At 34.2% G+C, this 26,162-nt stretch overlaps 1 protein-coding gene across 34 annotated transcripts in view; it reads right to left on the reverse strand.

Annotated features, from left to right (window-relative positions):
- The window catches only part of LOC121167605 (regulating synaptic membrane exocytosis protein 2), a 471,939-nt gene that overhangs the window by 223,795 nt on the left and 221,982 nt on the right, over positions 1-26,162 (reverse strand). For 24 of the 34 annotated variants that reach the window (XM_040997123.1, XM_040997134.1, XM_040997126.1 and 21 more), the window contains 6 exons: positions 12,198-12,265; positions 10,249-10,368; positions 8,217-8,316; positions 6,726-6,849; positions 4,812-4,858; positions 1,453-1,565 (listed from right to left, as the gene is read on the reverse strand). In XM_040997123.1, coding sequence (XP_040853057.1) covers positions 1,453-1,565; positions 4,812-4,858; positions 6,726-6,849; positions 8,217-8,316; positions 10,249-10,368; positions 12,198-12,265 — 572 coding nt within the window. Of the gene's footprint in view, positions 1-1,452; positions 1,566-4,811; positions 4,859-6,725; positions 6,850-8,216; positions 8,317-10,248; positions 10,369-11,868; positions 12,078-12,197; positions 12,266-26,162 lie in introns of all 34 variants that reach the window. The other 10 variants (XM_040997128.1, XM_040997111.1, XM_040997118.1 and 7 more) reach the window with 1 other exon arrangement.

Here is a 26,162-nt window from a genome sequence, read left to right on the forward strand (position 1 = left end):
GCTATGATCTCAACTCTCTCTCCTTGCCCAAACCATAATGAAACCTTGAGACTATGAACAAGACAGGAAGTATTAACCCTTCTTAAGGGAAATTCAACTTCTACTATCTCCTCCACAAACTCAAGCCATCTACATACACACACACACAAACACACAAATTCATAGTATATATATATATATATGGAAAAATGCTATTTATTATAGAGATTGAAAATGCACCATTATTTTCAAAATAAAATATTCACTCTGTGAAACAGAAAGGAAAAGAAAATCACAAAGAGAAAAAAAATCATTTTAGTGAGATATGTACAGCACCCTAGCTCATCACGTATGCATCGTATTTCTGTTATTGTCACCTTTGTGGTTCAAAACAGTAACAGCTAAGACACGTTCAGGGAATTTCTGAGTCATTTTTCATAGCTTAATTTTGCTTATACTCGAAGAATTCACTTTTAAATATGAAAAAACTTCAGAAGACATTTAAATAACACATTGCCCTTCCCTCCCCCCCCAAAAAAACAGGGGAAATTTTGCAGTTGATTTAATCCCCCCCCCCCAAGAAATCTATTTCTATTTCTCTTCAAATATCAATCTGATACATGGACTTTTTTTTAACTCCAATATGTTTTATCCAAAATTCAACATCTGTATTTAAGAACATAAATAGTTCCCAAACACTCATGAAATTTCAAGTTCAGTAATTGCCAACATTACTCACCATATTAACCTGAACCTTTCTGATGTATAAATGAATAATTTTAAATATCTTGATATTTTCAATGGCTTATAAGTAAATGACAACTGAACAAATGAATAAAACAAATTTGCAAAGCTCTGCAAATGAACATGATATAAAATGCATAACTGATTTTTAACTTTCTATTAGGAAACGATGAATTGAAGGATCACTTAATGTGAAATCACCTAGCACATAATCAGGAATTGATTACATATGACCTCTTTAATTTGGTTTTATCTATTGACAAGGATATCCAAAGGATCACATTATTTTAGAGCAATTTCCGTACTCCAATAATTACCATTAAATACATAATAAATTTTTCAAAGACTGGAAAGTTATAAAAACGACATATTTAGTTTTAAATATTAGCTTTGTATGTATTTTATTTCTCTTAAAATCATTGGTAAATTAGTCATTTTATAATACAAAGCAAGATCATGACCTTGAATTTTGAAATAATACTTGACTTAAAAATTACCTTGTCTTAACAAAATCTAGTTTAATAAAATCCAGAAAATCTAGATCTAATAAAAAGCACTACAATAAATAATCAAAATTGAATTTTAATTTCTTAAAAAGTGTAAGAATTAAAAGTTCATGGTTAAAAATACAATAATGTCCTAGGAAGAACTCAGTTTATGAAAGTCAACATATTTTAAAAAATACTATTTGATATTCTGAAACAATAAATTAAGTTAGAGATTACATACTGAAAGTTGTCCAGATAAGAACTGTGGGACATCCCTTAGCATGCCAGGACTCATAGGAGAGGTAACAGAGATTGAAGGACGATCCATTTTTTGAGATTCAAAGGAGCTAGAACCTGAAAAGATAACTATACATGAGAAAACAGTAAAATGGTACTTGACTACTATTTAATAAACTTACCTGATTACATTTTAAAATATTTTTAAGATGCATGTAAAAGATCATTTTAAAAAAAACGATTTTCTTATCCAGAATGGTTCCAATATGTATGTTCTTAAGAGGTTTTTGGTGGGTTTAGTTTTGTGTTTTGTTTTGGAAGCATCACTACAGTTTAAGGTTTCTTTTAAGGCCAGTTTGAATTGTTTTCTGTGCCAATTTTAGTAGAAACAGTCTCCTGTCGCAGCACTTCATTTGTCTGTTATGTATATTATGCTGACATCTTATAATATTTAATTTTTAAATAGAACAAACATATGAATCAATAAAGCAACTTGTGAAGGCAATCTAAATTCACAATACTCAGAACTTATGTATTTGAATGTCCCCAAACTCTAAAGGTTGTCAAGCAGTGAGTTTTAAAAATCATTTCTGGAAAAATAGACTAAAACTAAAATGGCAGAAAAGAGAGAGCTATGAACAAAACACAAAAGAAAAACCAAAATTGCAATACCCATAATTTATTCAAGCATGGACAAATTTATTTCTGTGATGGTGAAGGAACAAGTTGAAAAATACATAGAAATGAAATTGGTAAGATACCGCGGAAATTACATTTAATAATTATAGAATAATCACTTTAGTACTAATAAAATATTCACACTAAGTCTAAAGGAATGGTATCATAAAGATTACACTTGAGAAGGATGAGTTTACTACTTATGTGGAGTGTGGGTTGCAATGAAGAGTTAGCAAACAGTTTGAGGTAGGATGAATGCTGTAAGACTACAGCAGTAAATGTGGTCAAAAGGAATAGAAAGAGGGACTTCAGCAGAGAGCATGACAAAAGAAAGTAAAGACTCAGAAAAGAAAGTAAAGATAATAGCGCATGAGAAAGCAGGGGAAACACTAAAATTTGAGGCGCTAGTCACTGGGACAGGGTCCATAACGTCCCCAACACCTATGGCATGAATGCAGAAGGGCGGTGCTGACATTCACAAGGAGGGAGGACACTAAAAGAGACACTTTAAGGCCTGAGTGAGGAGCTCACTCTGGAACACAGCCAACTCTGAAATACCTAAGAGACATTTCAAGGAAGATGAAAAGCAGTTAACTGGAAAAACAGAATCAGATGTTTGAGTAAAAACTGTCCAAAATGAGCCTGTGCAATGTATGCCAGCTGGAGACGGAGGTGGGTCAATTCCTTCAACAGGGCGTATTGAAGCAAAACGGAACCAAAACCTCAGGCGTTAAGAGCAGAGGGAAGAGCAATGGTTGTTCGCTTGCTCGTTTGTTTTTTATGTTTCTTAGAAAGTAGGAAGAATAGTATCTTTATGATAAGAAGTAATCTGTTCTCTTACTCCAAATCCTATAACATTTCAGATAGCAGAAACACACTAACCATTAGAAATTATTTGAACAGTTAGGGAAAAAGGGACCATGATAGATGCTTTTCATGATAGAAACTTAGGAGTCATGTATCTTAAAAATCAAAACCACAAAAAGAGATGATTGAGGAGTCAGAAACAGAATTCTAGATCGACTAGTTCTAGAACCTTCTTCATCTTCAACGTTTAAAGAATAAGATCAGATGCTATTTGAGAAAGGATTCCTGTCTCCGTAGAAACAATCCTCTTAACAGCCATAAGAAGATAGCTAACACACGGCACATATAATCTCTGAGTAATCTGAGTGAATAAAAATTTCACCTATCCCAGGGTTGCTGCCCAAGTGTTATACAAGCATAACATTAAGTACAAATTACGTATTAGGCAAAATGAGAGCAACAACGATAATGATAATACCATCACATCATCATGATAATAATAATATTGATTGTTTCTCATGGTTGAGATATTATTTTTGATTAAATGACTTTGCATCTAGCCATAGGTGCTATTTCAAACAACTCATGTAACCATATTTCAAATTGGACAGCTTTGGAATGCCAAAAGAACTGCACTGACTCTATTGAAGAATTGTAAAGATTTATATTTATATATATAAAAGTAAAAAAAAAATTATTTCTCAGCGGTAGGGGAAGGGGGAATGAAAAGGGTAGCAAGGGAAATCCCTGAGCCTATGGAAATGTAGCATAAAAAATGAAAAAATTAGGAATCTTTAAATATATCTATTCTTACAGTATAGTCACAGTTTTGATATATTTGGCAAATGTGAGCGTGTCTCACCACCTTCACTGCTGTCACTACAGTCTAGGTCAACATCATCGTATCCCCAGTTTATTAGATAAGTCTTCTCACTGCTTTTATCCTTGGCCAGTTTCTAAAACACACACCGCACCTCATTATCATCTTTCTAGTTCTAAGTTTCCTTCAGAGAAAAGCCAAAGTCCCAAAAGTGAGGCACAGAGCCTATGCCATTTGGTAATCACGACTTCCCTCCTTTGCACCATTGTCCTCTTGTTTTCCATTCAGCCTCTCTGCCTACTTTCATCTCCTCAAATCTGCCTTGGGCTTTCCTGCCTTGGTGTCATTCACCAGCTGGACCTGGAAGGCTCTCCTTTCAAGTTCTTGCTTTAGTCCTTGATTCTAAATGTGGCATATCCTCAAAACATATTTCAATGCAAGATCCATTCTGTTCTCTTGTCTCTCAATAGTCATTGTCTGACTGTCACGGGTTAAATACCTTAGTATGAAAAGTTCATTCTGAAGAAGCCTTCATGTGTTAACATCAGTTAAACACCTATATTCACTACCACACATACCTTTGAAGTTAAATCAGGACTAATATTCCATATTTAAAAATGTAAATGAGAATAAACACAGTTTTTCTTTTTTTGTTTCATGTAATATGCTCACTCTGAGGTTACGAAGTAAATATTAAAGTTGTGCTAAGTTTGAGGGTGAAACTCTTGGGAATGATGAAAATATGTTCTTGATTATTTTATTCTCATCATGATTTCATGGGTATGCAAGCATGTCAGAACTTACCTAATTTGCACTTCATTTAAATTCAGTTACTTATAGCATGCCACAGAAAAACTGTCTAAAAATCTACAATGAAGACAATGTGGCTTCAAAAATCTTAAAATACTATGGAATGCTATATTTTGCCATCATCATAGGACTGTACTTGATAGGAAGGCTTTAACATCCCTTAATTTATACAAATAGTTAAATATGTCATTTGGCTCCTCATGAAAAATATTATGAGTAACATTTCCTTCAAGAGAAATGACACTTACTGGATTCCAGCTGGGCATGCGTGCTCTCCGGGATTCTAGGTATATCTCTGAAATGACAGCAAAACAACACATGAAACTCAACACTGAACACAACATTACTTTGATAATTATCATCTGTCTTACAAGAGGACCATATGCACTAAGGATAACTTTTTGATAAGAGTATTATTATTATATATAAGAAATAAGTACCCCATGCTAATTAAAGGTATTTTTTGATTAAAATAAGTCACCAACCTAAATCATTTTCTATAGTACTAAAGAGATATAACTACCACATCTAAATTCCTGAATTACCATAAATTAAGCATTACTCTTCTTCAACAAATAATAGTTCATGTGGTCTCCTGCTTCAATGCCTTATGTTGAAAATGTATTTAATATTTCACTATAGGTTTAAATATCATGCTAACACTTTTTATTTAGACATTTCTTTGACATTGGTATAGATTCTGAAAATGGATCTACCATATGACCCAATTATCCTACTCCTGGGAATATATACAAAAAAGTAAATCTGTATATGAGAAAATGATCTGTGCCCTATATAAGAATACAATCTTCTACAAAATAAAAACTTTGTAATAGTGAACAATATTAATGTTTTTAAAAAAATATTTTATTTATTTTTGTTGGAAAGGCAGATATACAGAGAGGAGGAGAGACAGAGAGGAAGATCTTCCGTCCGATGATTCACTCCCCAAGCAACTGCAACAGCTGGAGCTGAGCCAATCCGAAGCCAGGAGCCAGGAGCTTCTTCCAGGTCTCCCACACAGCTACAGGCTCCCACTGCTTTTGGCCATCCTCTACTGCTTTCCCAGGCCAAAAGCAGGAAACTGGATGGAAGCAGGGCCACTGGGGTTAGAACTGGTGCCCACATGGGATCCCAATGTGTGCAAGGCAAGGACTTTAGCTGTTACGCTACCACACTGAGCCCAATGAAAAATTATTATAATGTAGGTGATAAGTTCAGATTTATGGTCAACTTCTTATAATTGCCAAATTAATGCTAATGATTGTTATACTTATATTAATATATAAAATATAGTATGCTAATATAATTGATATTTTTTGGAGATTGTCAAATTAATATAGACGACAAGTTACAAACACATAAAGTAGTTTGGTATTTTTGATAATCTAATCAGCATTAAAAACACACTTCATTGTTTCTTAAACTATTCTGTCTGGTAGTTAAGCATATTTTTAAAAATGTGTAATTTATAAACTATGTGATCATCATCATTTTTACAATATAGAGGACCACAGGTAATGAAACATAAGTAACTGCTAGTATGGTATTCCCCTATTAACAACAGTAGCCATCTATAAGGCTACTAGAATAATAAAAAAACTAGACATCTGGAGGACACCTCGGTGCCAAGTCAATAATTCTCCCTCTGCCAGAAACAACAATCTAAATGAGCGCTTTTCACGACACAGCTGCTCTGCTTCCCTTTCAGCTCCCTGCTTGTGTCTGGAAAAGCAGTGAATGATGGCCCAAAGCCTTGGGGCATTGCACTCATGAAGCAGTCCCAAAAGAAACTCCTCGCTCCTGACTCCTGGCTTCAGGTCAGCTCAGCTCTGTCATTTGGGGAGTGAACCAGGGAGTAGGATACTTTTCCCTCGGTCTTTCCCTCTCTCTGTAAATCTTTCTTTCCAGTAAAAACAAATAAATCTTTAAAGAATAATAAACATCTAAATATGTATTCCTCTCCTGCAATAAGCCACATATTAACCACACATTTTTATCAAATCAAGTAAAGGGCAGGATACTTTTGCTAAGCAGGAAGAAAAGAACTTGTCTATAAAATAAATTATTTTCATAAGGCATTCACATATTTTTAGACTGCACATTACAAACGTTTTGGTTGTGCTAAACTCTACACATATGAAGTATTAAAATCAACTTACCCAATAGGCCTTGAAACAACAAGTTCCACTTGTGGTTCAGGTTTGGAGTCCAGAATGATATTGTACACTTCCTCAAACGTGGCTCCTTGCAACAGCCTTCCATTCCATTCTAAAACTTCATCACCTGTAGTGTATGTGAGCAAGAATCTTAGAAAAACTAATGCCATAAAATATATTTGAAATAAAAGCAATCTAAGCATCAATGAACTCCACAGAATAAGATCACCACTACTGAATTAAAAAAATACACTGTGAACAGATTCAGTGGCACAAAATTTAATAGCAAATAGCGCATGTCACCCAGAATAATGATCATAAGGAAAAAGATTACCTAAACATTATCTCTATGTGATTTCTAATTCTGGACAATTCTCAAGACCTGTTGTATCTTTCGAAAGTTTTAAAATTGTGCCCCAGGTTTCTCAATATCCACGCAACTAAGCATCTTATTTCCTTTGGGGGTTTCTGTTAACTGAAGTCTCTTGTAAAATGCGTAATGATTAGTTCGTTTTCTAAACGATTTTGGCATTATTTTTCAAAAGAAAAAGAAGGTCTTTGAGAAGCAAGATAAATATTAGGTGGATTTTAGAATATACTACAATAAAGGCTGCTGCCATGGCTTACCAGGCTAATCCTTGGTCTATACTGCTGTCATCGAATATGGGGACAGCTTCAAGTTCCAGTGCAGCATCCTGATGTTGTGCCTCAGAAAGCAGTGCACTACAGTCTATGTGCTTGGGGCCCTACACCCACATAGGAGACTTGGAAGAAACTCCTGGCTCCTGCTTCAGACCAGCCCAGCTCTAGCCATGGCAGCCATTTGGGAAATGAACCGAGGATGGAGATCTTTCTTACTCTCTCCTCTCTCTGTAATTCTGCCTTTCAAATATGAAAAAAACTAAATCTTTACAAAAAAAAATTGTGAAAATCCATCAATAAAAAGTGCAATCAGTAAATGAAAAATTATTTTAGCTACTAAGACTCAAGAATATGGTACATTTTCCAATGACTGAATGAATATTTCCATCTCAGGGACATGAATTCTTCACAGCTGGCTAGATACACTTATAAAAAAAGGGTAACTTTTTCATAATTTATTTTATTTTTCTTTAATGTTTATTTGGTTTTATTGGGAAGTCAGAATTACAAAGAGAAGGAGAGACAGAGAGATAGAACTTTCATCCACTGGTTCACTCCCCAAGTGAACACAACACCCAGAGCTGATCTGATCTGAAGCCAGGAGCCAGGTGCATCCTTGGATCTCCCACATGAATGCAGGATCCCAAGGATTTGGACCATCCTCTACTACCTTCCCAGGCTACAAGCAGGAAGCTGGATGGAAGTAGAGCAGTTGGGACATGAATGAGTGCCTATATGGAACCCGGGTGCTTACAAGGTGAGTATTCAGTCACTAGGCTATCCCGCCGGGCCCTTTACATAGTTTCTTAAGCCTAGTATCTTAAACAGAAATATTCAAAGATGAAAACTTACCTGGTCTAAGATGTCCTACAGTATCAGCTAAGCTTCCTTTTTTAACTTTGGTAATGAATGCACAAAGGCGACCTGATTCAGTCATCTTCCCTCCTACTACCTGTTTAAAAGAGGAAAGTATTAAACCAGGCATTTTGTTAAAATGAACACTGTTGAAGACTCTTGCAAAACTATCTAGAACAATTTGTAACTTCTAAAATTACAACTTAATGTGCTGGAGATAATTTGGGAGGGGGTATCCTAAGAACTAATTTGTAAAACCTTGCCTTGGAAAACACTGTATATTAGAAACAACCACAATTGGTCATTTGAATTCCTTTTACAAAATACTTGGGTCTATTATAAAATATGCTATTATAGTAGTATATAATTAAATAAAATGTCTAGTTATAAAATTAAGTGTTATAATACAAAATATTTGGTGCTTTGATTATGGTATGCTATTAATTTTCAGTAGTAATACTTGGGCATCTTGATAATGTTTTTAATGACCTAGCATTTCTTGAGAATAATATTAAATATGCTTGTTGCCTGAGAAGTAATGTAAATCTTAAACATTTACATTCCAGTTTTTCTATTTTTACATTTATATTCAGATATATCTTCTTTAAAAATAAGAATAATTTGGTGGAGTCATCTGTGTTCTTCAAAGACTCGATCCTGAAGATTAATGCTTTGGTTCTGATCAACTGCCATTTAATCAATAGATCAAATTTATGGCAAATGAGGCAAATAATAGTAAATAACTTCATTGACTGAAGTAATTTCTCTTCTAAATTGAGTAAACGACAAATTAACTCAAAAATCCTTGATTTATCTTACTCCATACAATTATTCTGTTTCAGTAAATTAGGCTCAATGAAATTTAGTTTATCTAAGCTAATGAGTTTCATATGTAATTCTGAAAATTAAATGTGTAGATCTTAAAGAATTGGAGCTCTATGTAAACTTTATAATGTTTTGGCTTATAACTTTAATAATAATTGATAATTATACCAATTATTGTCATTATTGTTAACATATTATTTAAGTATTTACATGTTTGTTATTTTATCTCATAACAGTATTATCCACATTGGATAGATGTGAGTCTATCTCAGATATGAGTCTAAGAGAAGCTTCACAGCCCAATGTTAGGTAGCTGGTAACTACAACAACTGGAATTCAGTTAAAAATTTCTGTTTTCTCCACCACCATTGTTGAAATGTTATAGTAGTACGATATAATTTAAATCCCACAGTTGACACCACCTTTAAATCATGAAAAAATTACAATGCACTGAACCCATCTATGGTGAATGTTAAATAAGATGTAAAAAATTCTTAGATGAATGCCTTCCACATAGTAATCACCAGAAGAAATGTTAGCTGCCCAATTCCACCTCTATCCAAAGTTTCCTGTTATCTTTTACCTGCCTTATTCTATACCACAACTTCTGCAAAATGGTTTGACTCTAAAACATTTACTCTACTGAATCATAAAAAAGCAAAACAGCTCTAATTATTGTAATTACCAAATATTTATCTGAGATGTCATAGTTACAATATAAATCAATATTTATTTTATCCCCTACTTATTTTTTAGTTTTCAAATTACAAACAATATTTTCTCTCCCTTACACAAACACTCACATTTTACTGCATTAATGCAATTATATGCATGGGTAATACACGTAACGAATAACTTAAACTTGCATAAATTAACTAATACCATCACACTAAAGATTATCCTATCACATAAAATCATAGATAAAGACTTAAAGGGCAAATTATATAGGTAAAATAAGACTGAACATCATACTTAGGATTTTAATGTGTACTAATCAGGTCACTTTCAATGCCTTCTCATATTATATTTGTGACTTTTATAATACTTGGAAATAAAAATGCATATTGAATGTAAAGATTTATGAATTCTTGGAAAAAAAACAATCTCCTACATTCATATGGGTAAACACATTAAATAGATCTTTTGTTTTTCTGATAAACCTAAAGTGATGCAGAGCCAGCATCTCTTGCACATTATTACTTACCTTCAGGCCAAGCATTGCTCCTGAATCTCTAGGTACACTTCCATCTTTCAGACGTTTGTGTAATAAAATACGGCCAATCAAGCGATCTCCATCTTTAGATGGCTGCCAGGTCACAGGGTGCTGACATGTTACAATTAACAAACAATAAAAATGCATGTTATTTCATGGAAAACAGTATCTGGTTGCACAGTTTTTCTAAACGTCAGAATTTCAAAGTGTTATGATTACACAAACCAGTTTCTATTACAGAATACTGATCACAAGGGCTTTCCATACTTTGCTTATAACCTAGACTTTATGATCTCAACTATTTTTCATTAAATAATTATTTTAGATTCAGTTTTCTGATCCAATACTAGAGCTCTGTGTCTATGCCAAATTCAAAATATCCTTAAAATTCTAAAGAAATTCAAATTCTAATTATTTACATACCCAAGATTAATAAAAAAAATTCACAAATTGAAAAGGTACTTTTCAACTATGCAGTAAAATTCCTTAAAAATGACAATTTACTATTGAAACAATTTTGAAAGCTAGGAAAGCTATATTATATAAACTTTCAAAAGTCAAATAAGAATAACCCATGGAATCTGGACATTTGTGATGCGGGTTTTCTTCAGGAAAGTTTCTAGATTCAAATAAAAAAAAAACTTCCAATAATTTACAACTGATTCTGTGCAGGAGGAACAGGCTTCATTCAAAAGTGGAAATTTTAGATTCAATTTTCCACTTTCCGTAGGTTCACTGACTTTCAGATCTTTAATCTGTTTTCAAAAATATTATATAATTTAATGGTGCGTGATGTTGAATAACTTTGAAAACACTAGTAGTTTATTTCTTTTCAGAGCAGAACCAAAGCCTTATAAATAATGACACACCATTCCTAATGAATGATATGCTACATATAAAATAAATAATTTGTGTAATCATAGTAGTTTCACAGTTTTCTAAAGGCAACATGCATATCTTCATGCAAAATTTAGCAGGCAAAAATTAAGTACAAGTCAGTCACATCTATATGATAAAAAAATTTCAGAAGTCTTACTATACTAAAAGCAAAAATAACAAATATCAAAGCAGATGACAATGGCTCTAATACTAATGAATACTCTATGAAAATACTAGGACAATAAAACAAAAGAGCCAAATGACAGCGAAAGGGAAAAAAGAAAAACAACTTTTTTTTTTTTTCTGTGCAAACAGACCCAATTATCTCCCTTTTGCCTGGGATTCAAACTATTAATTGATGTTTCATCCCAAGGAAAATATATGCAAGCAATCAAATAAGCCAATCCAAGAAAAATTGCTTGTTATTTGTGGTTTAGCATAATATTACGAAATTATCTCATGCAACCACTGATAAAACATTCCTTTGTTCCTAAGTTTTATTTTCATTTACTTAATTTTTGGTATGCTGTCAACAATAGAAACAGCAGAGCAAGCAAAGAGTTTTTGGATTGTTTGATTCGGTTTTGTTTTTCTTTTCTGCACCTTAAGAAATGCTACATTGATCCTTGAAATGTCCTGTCCTCTTCTCATGTTCTGATTTTTCAATGAGTGACAGAGAGCAAACGAAGACCAAATGAGCAGGGTAAAAGGCAGGCTCCACAGTCTCAGTACCTTATCACTACGGCTATGCTCCTCGTTAAGGGTTGTGCTACTACAGGTATCTACCCCAGAATCCTTAATCTGAGGCTCAGACCATTCCAAATCCTCTTCCAAAGAGTGGCCACCAAAGCACATCATTTTCTTTTGTCTCTCAGACCTGGTGTTAGAGTCCGACAAAACTGCCTGCTCACTAGTTTTTCTTTTTCCCTTTTGACTGTCCCCTACAGGTGTGGGATAAAGAAAAAAAAAAGATACAAAAAAGAAAACATGCAAAGGTGTAAATAAAAAAGGAAAAGTGAAATGATAACGAAAAGTATATAGTAAGGCTCCACATGTCTCACCAAAGACATTGGGGATGCCTCACTGCTATGCCAAGACGTATGGTCCAACCAGTGGTAATCCATGTCTCCTGTGAGTCAGACAGACAGAAAGTGCAGTAAAGGAGACAGCGGGGGGGAAAAAGGACAGACAGACATTATCAACATTTTAAGCTGTGGGATCCTGTCTGCTTTTAAGAACCTTGTCTATAGTACCCATGACTTACATCAAGAGAAAACCTAGATTCCAACAGGATAAAATGTAGAATGCTAAATATAAGGGTTATGTGTTCTAGACAGAATCTACACAACAAAATTCCTACAAGAAGAAAGAAGGCTAATAATAAATAAAAAGAAAGAAAAATTATACATACTAAAAAAGAAAGATTATCAACTCCATCTGTTACTATTTTTTTTCATGCTGACGAAAGGTAGGAATTTTTCTCCAATGATTAATTGATTATCCACATTTAAAAATTCAACAGTTATTTGCCAATACCTCTATTCCAAATGTCAAATAAATAAATGTTCTTTCTGGGATGCAGTATATTATCATTTGAAATATTAAATCTCCACTAAAATTTGGGTGGTTAAAAAATACTGATTACATAAAATATCAACTTTGAAACCATCAAGATATTCATTCATTTTATAGTCATAAAAATGTCATTAATTATTCAGTATTATTTTGAAAATATTTCAACTTTTTAAAGAAACTATCCATATCAAAGGGAAATATAAAATAATTGTTAGTTTAAATAATATATGTCTATGATAAGTGAGAATGGATATATATTTTAAATTTACATATTTTTACATTAAAATAATTTAGTTTATATGTTCATATAAATTTTTAAAAATTCATTGATATATTTTAAAATATGTACTGAATACTCCCCGTGTATTAAGCTAAGTCCTGGTATAAAGGATAAAACACTGAAAAAGGATGACAACAGAGTGAAGTTAAATACAACAAATCCACAGAGTTATATAGGAAAGGACAAAGCACTATTAAGAAAGTAATGATTTAGACTACAATAAGACCTTATTTAGATTTTGGAGTCAAGAAAATGCCTATAAAGATGATATTTAAAATGAGACTAGATCTAAGTGATGTGACCCAACAGACAAATTGGTTAGCAGAGTTAAAAAAAAAAAAAGTGGAGCAAAGAACATTCTAAGAAGCATCAATACATTACTGTAAAAGAACTGTACACATCATTGTGCCACAGACAGGAAATATGAGGAATATAATGCTAAATGGAAGTGGTAAGGCAGCACAGGCAAGCTCTTTTGATGTCATATTAAAGTTATAAATTTCACCACTGAAGAATTTTAAGTAAAATGGTGATACAGTCAGATTTATATTTTTGAAAGATCAGTGTAAGTACATACTTGGTTGGAAAAAACAACTTATGAGAAAGGTGATGATTACTTGAACAAAAGTTATAACAATACACATGGAAAAAAAAGAGAATTGAGAAATATTTTGGAGATAGCAACATCAGCATTGAGGACTGAAGTATCAAATTAACACCAGGTGTCCAGCTTTAACAACTCAACAAAAGGAAAGACTCATGGCATAGAGAATACTGGAAGAACACATTTTCTCAATGAAGCGGTAGGTCAAAAAGACTCTAGCTCACAGAAGATACATACATTCCTGGATATGTAAATTATTTTACAAGGGCATCATGTAATTTGTGAAATATGGTGATTTATTTGATACGTTATTTGAAAATGTACAAGGTATTCAAGTGAGCAGCTAAGAAATAAATCACTGTGGATGTACTCAAGTTTAGAAAAAGCTTTAATGTAGAAGATAAATTGGAAATTATTAGCATTCAGACAGGGAAAACAAGATCCTTTAGAAACAGAGGACAAAATAAGATATGAAAAAGACATAGATCCAATTCCTAGATCTAAGTCTGATATGAAGACTTTTATTTGAGAGTAACAGAGAGAGAAGGTTATTGAGTAAGCAAGTGCAAGCAAGAATAAGAAAGTGTGGAAAAGCAAAGTCTCTAAACTAAACAGGACAGTTTTGTAAAAAGAAGGAACAATCAAGTACATTCAGCCACATTAAATGACTTCTAAAATGAGAATGTGAAATGTGTTCATTTGATTTGTCAACATAAAGATCAGAAATGCTAGCAACAGCCATTTAGATTCCAAATGAAAAATTCAGATCAAAGGAACAACAACAACAAAAAGACAGGTGAAGATGTTGAAAAAGGGATATAGATTAATTAAATGGAGTTTCAACGTGAGGTCCACAAAACAGTATCATCAGCATCAACTGGACACTTTAGAAATAAGACACAGGGGCCCTGCTCAGTATTTAGGGGCTAAAATCCTTGCTTTCCATGAGCTGGGATCCCACATGAGCACTGGTTCAAATCCTGTCATCTCCGCTTCTCATCCAGCTCCCTACTTGTGGCCTGGGAAGGCAGTTGGGGTCGGTCCAAGGTCTTGGGACCCTGCACCCATGTGGGAGAGCTGGATCACATATAGATGCCAGTTCTAACCCTGGCAGCCTGGTTTCCCATCCACCTCCTTGCTCGTGGCATGGGAAGGAGTTAAGGACAACCCAAAGCCTTGGAACCCTGCACCAACTTGGGAGACCTGTAAGAGATTCCTGGCTCCTGACTTCGGGTCGGCCAGCTTTGGCCATTGCAGTCACTTGGGGAGTAAATCAGTGGAGGGCAGATCTTCCTCTCTGTCTCTCTTCCTCTGTGTATCTCTGATTTTCCAATAAAAACAAATAAATCTTTAAATATATATATAAAATTGAAAATAAAAAAGTCTCTCTTAGGGGGGGTACTCCACCTTGGGAAAAAACACCTTGGGAAGTGTTTGCTTAAGCTCTAAAAAGAAAAAAATAGCTATTTATTTGTTCGTTTATTTATTCATTTATTCATAAAACATGAAGAAAAATTCTATTCTTCAGTCTGTGAACTATCGAATTTCTTAACAAACTGTCTGATAACATAAAATAATTGTACTAGTACACCTCATTGAAACAAATAAAAATGAATAGGCTAGTGAATTTTTGTGCCCATGCCTGGATGCTTAGCCAAAAAAATAAAGATTTTTATTTCTGAAAACCTGCAGTCCTTGCCAAATGTATTAGTGTTTCATAGCAAAGCATTAATAATCTTGTGTATTAGGTAATAAAAAGGAATAGAGCCTAAAAATCAGAATTCTTGACTGCTTTACATAAAATAAAATTCAGTTCGCGTACCTTCTTCTTCTAATATGCTTTCATTGTATCAAGAGCGGATAAATAAAGGGAAGTCAAAGCAAAAATATCTGATTGGCTCCCTAACCCCCAGAATGCCATGATAGGCAGGCAGTAAATATTTGTTGAATTAATGAGAATTAACATCACCGTAGTAATTTAATAACAAAAGAATATAAACCATGTAGAAAATAGTCCCTAAAGCAGGAGTACCAGTATGTAGATCATAGACTTATCACTTATCTTTATATTGTATGTTTTCAAAAGGCAAAAGTAATATAATAAATATTATCTTTAGTAGAACTACACAAACATGCTGGTGGAGTTTCTTGTTCTACAGTAAAAACTAGAAGACACAAGAGCAACCAAAGAAAAATTTTGCAACTGAAAAAATTGAAGCAAATGGATAAGCGCAGCCTGCAGAGGAAAGAGGAAAAATTCAGTGATTTGGAAGACAGCAGAAACTACTCAATCTAACAGACACTAAACATATCTTTTAAATAAACAGAGCCTAAGTACTAAAAGAAAAAACTTAATATCCCTTTCACTGTATTTCAAAAGGAGTGGGGTGGAGCATGGGGAGGGAGTGAATCAAACTACAGAACTATTCATAGACATAATCACTAAAAACGTTCCAAATCTGGCAAAAGATTCTAGAGATGGAAAAAACTATGTAAACCTCTAAACAAGAGGTGCCCAAAGAATCTGAGCCAGGACATATCACAGCCAAACTTAGAACTAAAAACCAAACATCTGGAAAGCAGCAAGAAAAAACACACATTATCTAAAGGGGGAAAACAATTCAAGAGACAACACATTTCTCAACAGAAACCTTGGAAGCCAGACGGACGTGGCAGAGTATTTTGCAATTGCTGAAATAAGAGAAATGCCAACCTGAATTCTAAATATCCGGAAACTAGCTTTTGAAATGAATGACAGATTTTTTAAAAATTCTCAGACCAAAAAAAAATTAAGAGAATTTGTCATCAAAATATCCTGACAGAATTGTCAAATGAAGTTCTGGAAACAAGAGGAAACAAAACAAAAAAAAGACAGACAATAACAAGAGTAGTAAAGAATATGCTAAGAAAAAACATCAGCAATGATTATACTCTTAGCTCAATTTCAACATAAGTGTAATGTATTGAACTGTGCACCTGACATTGTGTAATGTATTATTTAGGACAGCCAATAACAAAGAAGACTAGGAGGAGAAATACACTTTAAAAATACTGTTGAGACATAAAAGTACAATTCATAAATATGCTCAAATAATCACATAAAGGTAAGAGAAAGAAAATTGAAATGAAAAACAAACAAAAAGGACAGAGATCTTCTATAAAATATGAGCCCATTGGAATTCAAAATTGTAACAGTAAGTGTATGCGACAGCTAAGTGGAACTTCTTCCGAGAACTCACTGCCAGTTGAATATTTGAAAATCAATGCATTCTACCACAAGTTTTAAAGCATAAAAATCACAAAATCCTCTCTATTGATCATGTTTGCTGAAAAGCTTTTATGAGCTTTGAAAAAAATCCCTTGGAAAGTAAGGGATTGAGGGTAATTTGATAAAATTAATAAGGAACAAAAACAAAGGACCTATAACTAAGAACATACTTACTGAAGAAAGGCTTAACGTTTCAAATAAAGGGAAACTTTTATTTATTTGTAAAAAGAAAATGGAACCAAAGTGTCCTTCATTATCTGCATCTGTACCACTGAAAGCTATGCATGACAGAAAAACACAGCTGATATATACAACATGGAAAGACCTCAAGGGCTTGACAGTATTAAGAGAAAAAATCTCCAATTATTACATACATGTAATTCATTCACCAAACATTCTTGAAATACACCATAGGGTTAGAGAGAAAAAAAAGTGATAGGCACAAGTTAGGGGAGGAAGTGCGAGAAGGACATCATTATGAAAACAAGATCTTTGTAGGGAAGTGGCACCATGAGTACATACATAGAAAAGATGTCCTCGAACTATCCTATGCACACACGTTTCCAATGTCAGCTTCCTAATCTTGATACTGTACTATAACTGCGCAAGGAAGAACCATCAGGGAAAACTGGGTTTGAAAGGCATAAGGGATCTTACTGCTGCTTCCTATAAATCTATATTTACTCTATAGTTACTCTTAAGAAAAAATTAGAATTGATGTGCTGCTGCTTAAGAAAATCCTGAGTACCAGCTGTCAATATGATGTAGAAAAGATTAAGTCTTCAATCAGGCCATTTCAGTGAGAACACATGAAATCCTAGTTAACAGATATTTAATGATTCTTATTAGTATTAAAATTATACAAGAATAAGCAATACAAGTATAATACAAAAAATAACAAAAACATAAAATCTTATAAGTTTTCTCCTTCACTTGATTTGATAATAAAATAAAAACTAATTTAAACTGCGTGCATAGTTTGTCTATTGAGAGATATGGCAGTCGTCTGTGGATCTGGGCCTTCCTGGACTATGCCACAGGGCATGAAGGCGCAGCATACTGTGCCCTGGGGAAATCGGCAGGGGGCTTGGCAAACGAAGACCCCGTTTTGACCTGATGGCTGACAGGAAGTCCAGGACTGGAAATACATATCCTGTTTTCCTCTGCTTGGAAGGTCCTCACCTTGCAGTGGGGAAATGAGGGAACCAATCAGGGGCCGCTGCAGTCAGGTCAGGCTCATTGTTGTTCTCATCAGGAAAGACTGCACCTTTAAGTTGATGGTGGATGTGGGCGGGGGAGAGACAAACTAGGTTGTTGTTACTGGTGCTCTGAGCTTTTTATAAGTTTCACTGTTACAGGCAATAAACAATCTAGTCATCTCTTTTTTCTGGTGGTTTCTGCCAGGCCTCCATTGCCTCACCTTGGGATATTCCAACAGGACTGCGAAAAACAGTCTCAGAGAAATACCTACAGTCATTCATTAAGGTAACAGTCTAATAACCACCTAATATAATTGCTTTTCCTGCATCTCTAGGGTCAGTAGACCACCGGCCCTAGGCCTGCACCTACAGCACGCATCATGCTGGGAGTGTGCTTGGGGCCTACAGCCAGAAGGCCAGGACCCCAGCACTGCACAACGGACAAGCTCTACTAGTGGCTTTTGGAATTAGCAAGCAGTTTATGCTATCACACCCAGTTGGCCTCCAATGTGTCAACCCGTGGGTATGTGGCCTGGCCACAGTGTATATGTCTCATGTTAGGATACTTTCATGGCTGACACCTGCGCAAAGCAGAACAGCAAACCTAGGACCCAAGTTGACATGGAAGGTAAGTTGGCCTACTCTTGTGAATCAACTTAAAACCTAAATAACATTTTCATAAGAAAAAAAGTACGTAAAGCCTTTATCCTTGTGATATCAAGGCTACTGCAGGTTAAGGTAGATGTGATTTTTTTTTTCCTAAACTGTTCTCATGATTCTCTCTGGAAGCTGCTGTTGATAAGAGAATTCCTTAGTGAATTCTTCTAATATCAGCCTGTCATTAGGAACTAACCTTAAAAACTTGATTAATTATTTTAGGCATCTGGCTTACTCTTAAAGTCAACTTCTACAGCAGGTACCTAAGTCTGTGCACACTGTCGTCTAAGACAACATGTCTTAGAAGATAAAGAACAAGGAGAGACTTGTGCAATAATTAATGGAATCTGCCCCCATACTCTAAAGGTAGTCTGTTCCCTCAAAGAGATAATAAAAATCTTTGTGTTCAGGTTAGATTGGCAATCCATCATCACTCAGTATTTGGGAAATAAAGTATAATCTTCCTTTCTAAAAGAGCACTTCCCCAGCAATTTGCTGCTTTCCAACTTTGCTCATGTTGATTGATTAATTTGTCTATTTCAGAAACCAACAACTTCTCAGAATTGTGATGACAATGTGGGGGACACAGCCACAAACAAGGATGGAAATTCTCTGGCTCATGAGACAGACTCATTAGATGAGCTATGAAAAGGCTTCCAAACCTAGGACAGGCAAGTCCTATACCGCCAACCTCAGGAAGCAACTACAGAAGATGTGATGAATTCGCATCCTTAAGATTAAAAGTTGACAATTCTCTGAGGGAAAATGAAATGGGGCAGTTAGGTACTGAACTTAGGGTCAGAGGTTGGAAGTCATGCCTCCTCCATCCTGTTAAAAAACAGTAGAAAAATCTTTTTGGTGGTAATCCGATCTGCCTACCTGTCAACCAGATGACCCTTCCACCAGGATGTACTTCCCCTCACTGGGGCCGTGGGGGTGGTATCATGTAACCATGCCCATTTCCGGGCCCACCAGAAGCCTGGAAGTACTCCCTGGAAGTAAGCCTGGAAGGGGAGTACTCTGTCTTCTCACTGACACAGAACGGATGATAGAAACATCTCTCTCCTGCGTTTCTCCTCCCATCTCACTTTAGCCCTGAACATAGTCCAAGTGCATCTGGGACTCGTTTACTTTTAAATAAACTTTATATATATAAAATTACTTTTCATTGCTTTGGGTCAATAATGTTTTAAAAATTATATCCTGTGCTATACAAAGGCATTATCCAACAACTGTATTTTAACCTAATCATATTTAGAAAGTCACGATGTGTTGTGACAAAAGGAGTTTTATACATGGATCTAGAAAATATGCTTTTAACTATTAACTCCAGCCTTATTGATCTTACCAAAAAAAGTATCCATTTCCTCTGACGCTATCATGTTACAGAGATAAATGGCAAATCAAGTGAGGAAAAGATAGAAAGCAGAAGGAGGTCACAGAAACAGGGTGGATATCTACGCCATGGACAATAAGAGATATTAAAAGTTTTAATAAATAAGCAAAGCAAATTCAAAAATTTATTAGACATGACATGTTGTTTTATATAGTAACCTATTTAGCCCTCATGACAACCATTAATTGGATAATTATCTGTTTCAGGCAAAGGTATGAGAGGTTGAAATAAATTATCAAAGATCATATAAATATAATAAAGTCATAATTAAAAACCTATGTAGTCTGTCCCACCCCCCAAAAAAATAAATGTTTAAAATCAATGGGAAAATTAAGTTCTGCACAGTGATAATGAGTAGGTCAGGTTGGGAAAAGCAGAGAGATGTTGACATGGTTAGATGGAAGAATGAGCTCCAGCATCCTATAGCATGGCGGGGAGACTGATTCACCATAATATATAAATTATTTCATGAACAAATAGAACAGAGGAGCTGAAAGATTAAAACATGAGGTAAAGAAACAAAGGAAAACATTAATTACACTGGCTTGATTTAGTATTGCACACATTCACTGAAATATCAAACAATACCCCACACTCAAGATGGGAATGCTATATCATCTGCTTTGAACCTCACACACTGAGTACATATATTGAATTGTCACAAATTTCCCCATTTACATGTACAATTAAACTAATTTTAAAAAACAAAGTCTATGGCATTATTATCCTACGAACAATCTTATTCAGTACCTTAAGGGTCAGACAATCCACCAACCTTTAATTTATGACATTAAAGTAATCTTAATTAGGTAAATGCTTTGAAAAGTATTTTGAATAATTTTAAGAAGCCAACCAAAAAATTATTTTAAATGAAATTAACCTAACACCAAAGAGGTAAGGATAAATTTAGCAAATTCATCATTAAAATTTTCAAAAATATCTATCTATCCAATCAGAACACATTAATTTAATGTGAATTGAGGTAATCCAAAGCAAATCCATGATAATGGCTTTCACCAATTCCTATGAAGTCTACTTGTTATTATAATCTAATTGTGTTCACACAGTTTTAATTTTCTTTCATTTCTTTAATAACTTGTTTTCTCTAGTACTATTTAGTACACTCAGAGCTTTAAAGTCAAAGTAAAATAATTACTCTCAGTTCAGATGTGATTGACATAGCCCATACAATATAAAGTAAAATGAAATTATAAAATAATTCTTTCATTCATTATTACAGACAGTCACTCATTAATTCTAAAAATATTTGTTGAAAAGCCATATTTCAGGATAATTGTCAAGGTAAAAAAAAGGGGGGACAAGCTCGTTATTGTCCAAGAGACTATATTTTAATAGAAAATGATGAAGCTCACTCCTATGATATTCTAATTTAAATAATTATTCTAATGCAGCTGCAATCCATAGAACTTATCAGGTAGTTTTTTTTTTTTTCTTTTCATCATCTCTCAAGTCATCTTCACTTCCTTATACACAGAGTTCAAATTTTCTTGGTTTATTATTAAAAATCATAGAAACCCTTCTAGATTCTGTCTTCCTTTACTATTCCTTTGGCAAACTCAAAATACTGGTAAAATTTGTCACCCCCTTTATGTTTTGACCCTGGTAACTGGATATGTTTAGAAAAAAAAAACTAAAGATAGATTACCAAAATTATGAGTTTTTGACCAAGTTTGCTATATTTTCCCTATTATTTATATCCATCATCAGCCACAGAATTCTAACCTTCTTTCAAATCCTGATTCTCAGATAACAGATGTTTACCTTTTCCAGTTCTAGAAAACAGAAATAATAAGGTGAGACAAACCACAGTCTAATCATGCTTATCAGTCTACATGCTCTACATTCTTGAAATTCTTTCTTCAACTGAATTCTGGAACATCAGCCTTTTCCTGCCTATTTCTAATTGATTAGAAGTTATTCTCAATGTGCTTTGTTCATTTTTCCTTATTTGCCTCTATCTGTCAGAATATTCCAGAAATTAATCTTTAGATAACATCTTTTTCCCTTTAACACAGACCCTCATCACTCCCTTCTAGGTTTATAGCTTATTAATAATAATAATAATATTTTATGATACAGTTCCATAACCTCTGGGATTTCCCGTCACCCACTCCCCATACCTCCTATACCTACTGATTTCCCCTATATTATTATAATAGATTAGTCCTTCAAAAACAATCATATACGCAAACTGAATTACACAAGTTTCATACCAGAATATCAACTCATCATCTCTACTTGGAAATATAAGAGGAAAATCAAACTTATGCTGAAATTAAAAATTCTTCCCACCTCCCAAGGGGGGAAAAAATCTTTATTTACCACAAGTTCCATTTGTTAATTAATGGCATCAAAAATGGCATAAAAAAATCCTTGCTGTCATTCTTCACTCCTCTCAAACTCTCACACCATACCTTTAAGACTTAAGGAAATTCTGTTGGTGTACTTCCAAAATACATCCAAAATCTGAATGATAATGAAATAAGGCAGGTAGCAGGATTTCGGCCATGAGTTGCAAGCCACACCTTCCATACCCTGTATCATCCTGCCCACCTATCTGTCAGTCATATAACTCCCCTCCAGAAAATATCCCTCTTCTCATTGAATTCAGGGGAGGTGTTAGGGTATCACTCCTCTTCCAACACCATCACAAAGGCATTCAAACTGGCTGGTTGGCTTGCTAGCTTTCTCTCTCCATACCCCAGGCCCCACAGACTAGGAAAAAATATGATGCTGGGTCACTGTCTCTAGCTCCCCCCATTCCCACCTTTTTCCCTTCCTGTCCCAACTCCACTCTTCCGCTATACCCATATGTGTTTTCTCACTTTGTAAATAAATGTGCTCTCTCTGTGCACTGTGAGTGTGTCTGAACTTAGAACACTTCTCTCGGTAGAATGCAAGGACCTGAAACAGGAATTTGGATCTCACCTCCCCCAAAATACGATCACTACCAAAAATTGTCTTGTGGACCAAAACTTACTCAAGCTCCTGAACCTTCTCCTACACTCAGATTTATACTTCCTTATAAAATCTAGTTTTAGGAGCTGGTACATAGCATACTAGGTTACCCTTCTGCCTGCCGTGCTGGAATCCCACATAGGTATCAGTTAGAATCCCAAAGGCATGCACGGAATATATCTGGACTGGGGATGAAGTCTAGAGCCAAGAATTAATCTCCCCCATCAGAGGACAGGACCCAACCACTTGAGTCATCACCTGTTACCTCCTAAAGTGTACACTAACTAGAAGCTAAAATCAGGAATGGAATTAGGACTGCAACCCAGCTAACTCCATCAGATAGGGGTTGTAGGGTTGGAATCTTAACAGCCAAGCTAAATGCCCCACACTCAAGCACCTCATTTTTTAGAGGAAATTGAAATCCATAAAATTAAATAACATCCCTAACATTGTATTGAGAACTCATAAGCAGAGCATAGAGTAGAACCCAATATGTGTATTTTAAATCCATTGCTCTTTCTTATATACCGTACTGTCTCTCTACAATTAATAAGAAATCATACTAATTCTTAAATGGTTTACAAATTTCTTAAGGAGAGGAAATACATGTTTTTGATCTTTGTATATGCTCTTCTCTCCTCAAAGTCAGAGTCTAGCAAGCAGTATCTATTTCTGAGGCTGACTTTTGCTGTAGCAGATTAGGCTGCCTCTTAGGATCCCTGCACCCCATATTAGAGTGTTAGTTCTAGCTCAGCAAATGGCTATCCCATTTTCATTTCCTGCTATCCAGAAGGGATACCTGAATGAAGTTCTGGGCTGCTGTTGTGAAATTTGGGGAGTAAAACAACAGATGGGAAATCTCTCCCTCTTCCAGTCACTGTGCCTTTCAAACAAGTAAATAAATAAGCCTTTAAAAAAAAAAGAGGAAAAAGGTTGTTTCAATTGACATACTGCTAGTCCACTGTGTAGAATGACTGCTTATTTTCATTCCAAATTTGGTTTGTACTTTTAGGAAATTCTATTCAAATTTCAACGCACTGCACATAACACCTTCTTCTGTAATGTCCTCCCCAGGTATTCAGGAATTGTCTATGTTCTGTGAAATACATATATCTCCTTAGCAACAATTTCCACATGTATCCTGTGGTATTGCTTTTGTTTGCAGTTATCTGATGAACAATCATCATGCTGTATCCATCTTGTACCTGGCAAGCTTTTGCTTTACACCACTGGATTAAATTTGTAACAAGAATGTTAAAGCATGGCTCCACAGAAAGCACTGGCATAATAATACCGCGTTTAAGTAAGGATTAAGCAAACTCTGCTATAAACCATCTCTATGTTTTATCGTTAAATTAGATTCTTGTAGAAATCTTGTTATATCTAACATACTTAACAGTTATTCCTATTTAATTACTTCTTACATTAAGGGTTACATCCAAACTCCTTTCTCTCCATCTAACTAATGTTTCCCAGGTATTTCTTGGGTATCACTCATTTGATATTTTCAAAATCATATTTTTACATCTTTTAATTATTGGAAATTATAAGTAGAGTTAAGATCAATAATCTTCCATACAAAAATAGTAATAACTGTTAAATACAAATTTTTAAATTATGACTTTTTTGAAATATGACAAAAAGTGAATTGTAATGGCCTCTAAGAGCTATTTTTGATTGTTTTATTTGCATATTTCTGTCTATAGTTATGTTATACTCCTATTTCTCGAAAATCTTAAAAATCTTCCATTGCCTAAGTCAAGGCTATTGCCTGAAGTAAAATATAAATTCAAACATAACAAGGTTACACTATATACTTCTAATTAACTACTTAGTAAAATTAAAATGATAAAATCAAGTTACACACCAATATCTTTCATCATGTAGAAAGTCACATTTAAAACTTAAATTCATGCACTATCAATTTCATAAGTAAACTCTTAAAATAGAATCCCTATGGAGGGAAAGGGACATTTGGCAATCTATAACATTATATTTTGAAAAGGATTTATTTATTTTTTTGGAAATGCAGATATACAGAGAAAAGGAAAAGGAAAAATAAAGACCTTCCATCCACTGGTTCACTCCCCCAAACAGCCACAATGGGCAGAGCTGAGCTGATCCAAAGCCAGGAGACAAGAATCTCTTCCAGGTTTGCATAATCTTTTTATAGCTCTAAGATAGCCAAATATTAAACCTAAAATACCTAACTAGCTCTTTCTAATAAACTATCATTCCTGCGTTTACTTAATATTTCTTTTCCCTCAGTGTGTTGTTTAAATAAAATGATTTGGATTTCAAATCGATGCTGGATATAAACAAGACAAAGCATGACTTACCAGCATACTTGAATAGCATATTTACATGGAAGTACACAAACATGATCAGTGCATTAAGTAGGGACAGTTAATAGAGAAGTAAAAGAGAGAGAAGAGGGCAGGATGAGAGGCAAAGAGATACAAAATAGCAAAAGGGACATACTCCAGACAAAGATACAAAGCAGGCAGTAAAAGGAATGAGAACTTCAAATACTGAACACATTCATATGCAACTAAAAGAAGTGGTTCAATGGCAAGAACTCTTTCAAACATTTTTCAAAATTCATATAAAAGTAATTGGATTACTAATTATAAACGCACCTTACTCATGCTTAAATAGGCACAAGACCAAAGCAAGTTAAATTACAAGGAAAAAGTTAGGTGAACACTATTTACTCATGTTTCATTTTTTTTAGTTACCATTTCACTTAGATAATTCAGTTTGAAAATATAGAAACATCAATTATGAGATAAAATTAAGTAATGTTTTCAATATTGAATCTATATTTGACTATTATTGTCAGGTCTGTAATTTGAAACATAGGTTGCTTTATTTAAAGATAGTACACTTTTTTTACCTCCAATAAATGTGTTTTATTATGTTGGCTTGATAATACCATCATTACAATCCATCTTTTGTGCTGTTATCAATTAAGAAGAAATGGGGAAAATTTTGTTCAGAAAAGCAAAAGACTATATTATTCACATATTTGTTAATAAATATTTAAATGAAAGTATTTTTTAATTTAT

Source organism: Ochotona curzoniae, unplaced genomic scaffold (genome assembly GCF_017591425.1).
Source record: "Ochotona curzoniae isolate NIBS_2020 unplaced genomic scaffold, NIBS_Ocur_1.0 patch4, whole genome shotgun sequence".
In the NCBI taxonomy this organism is placed as follows: domain Eukaryota; kingdom Metazoa; phylum Chordata; class Mammalia; order Lagomorpha; family Ochotonidae; genus Ochotona; species Ochotona curzoniae.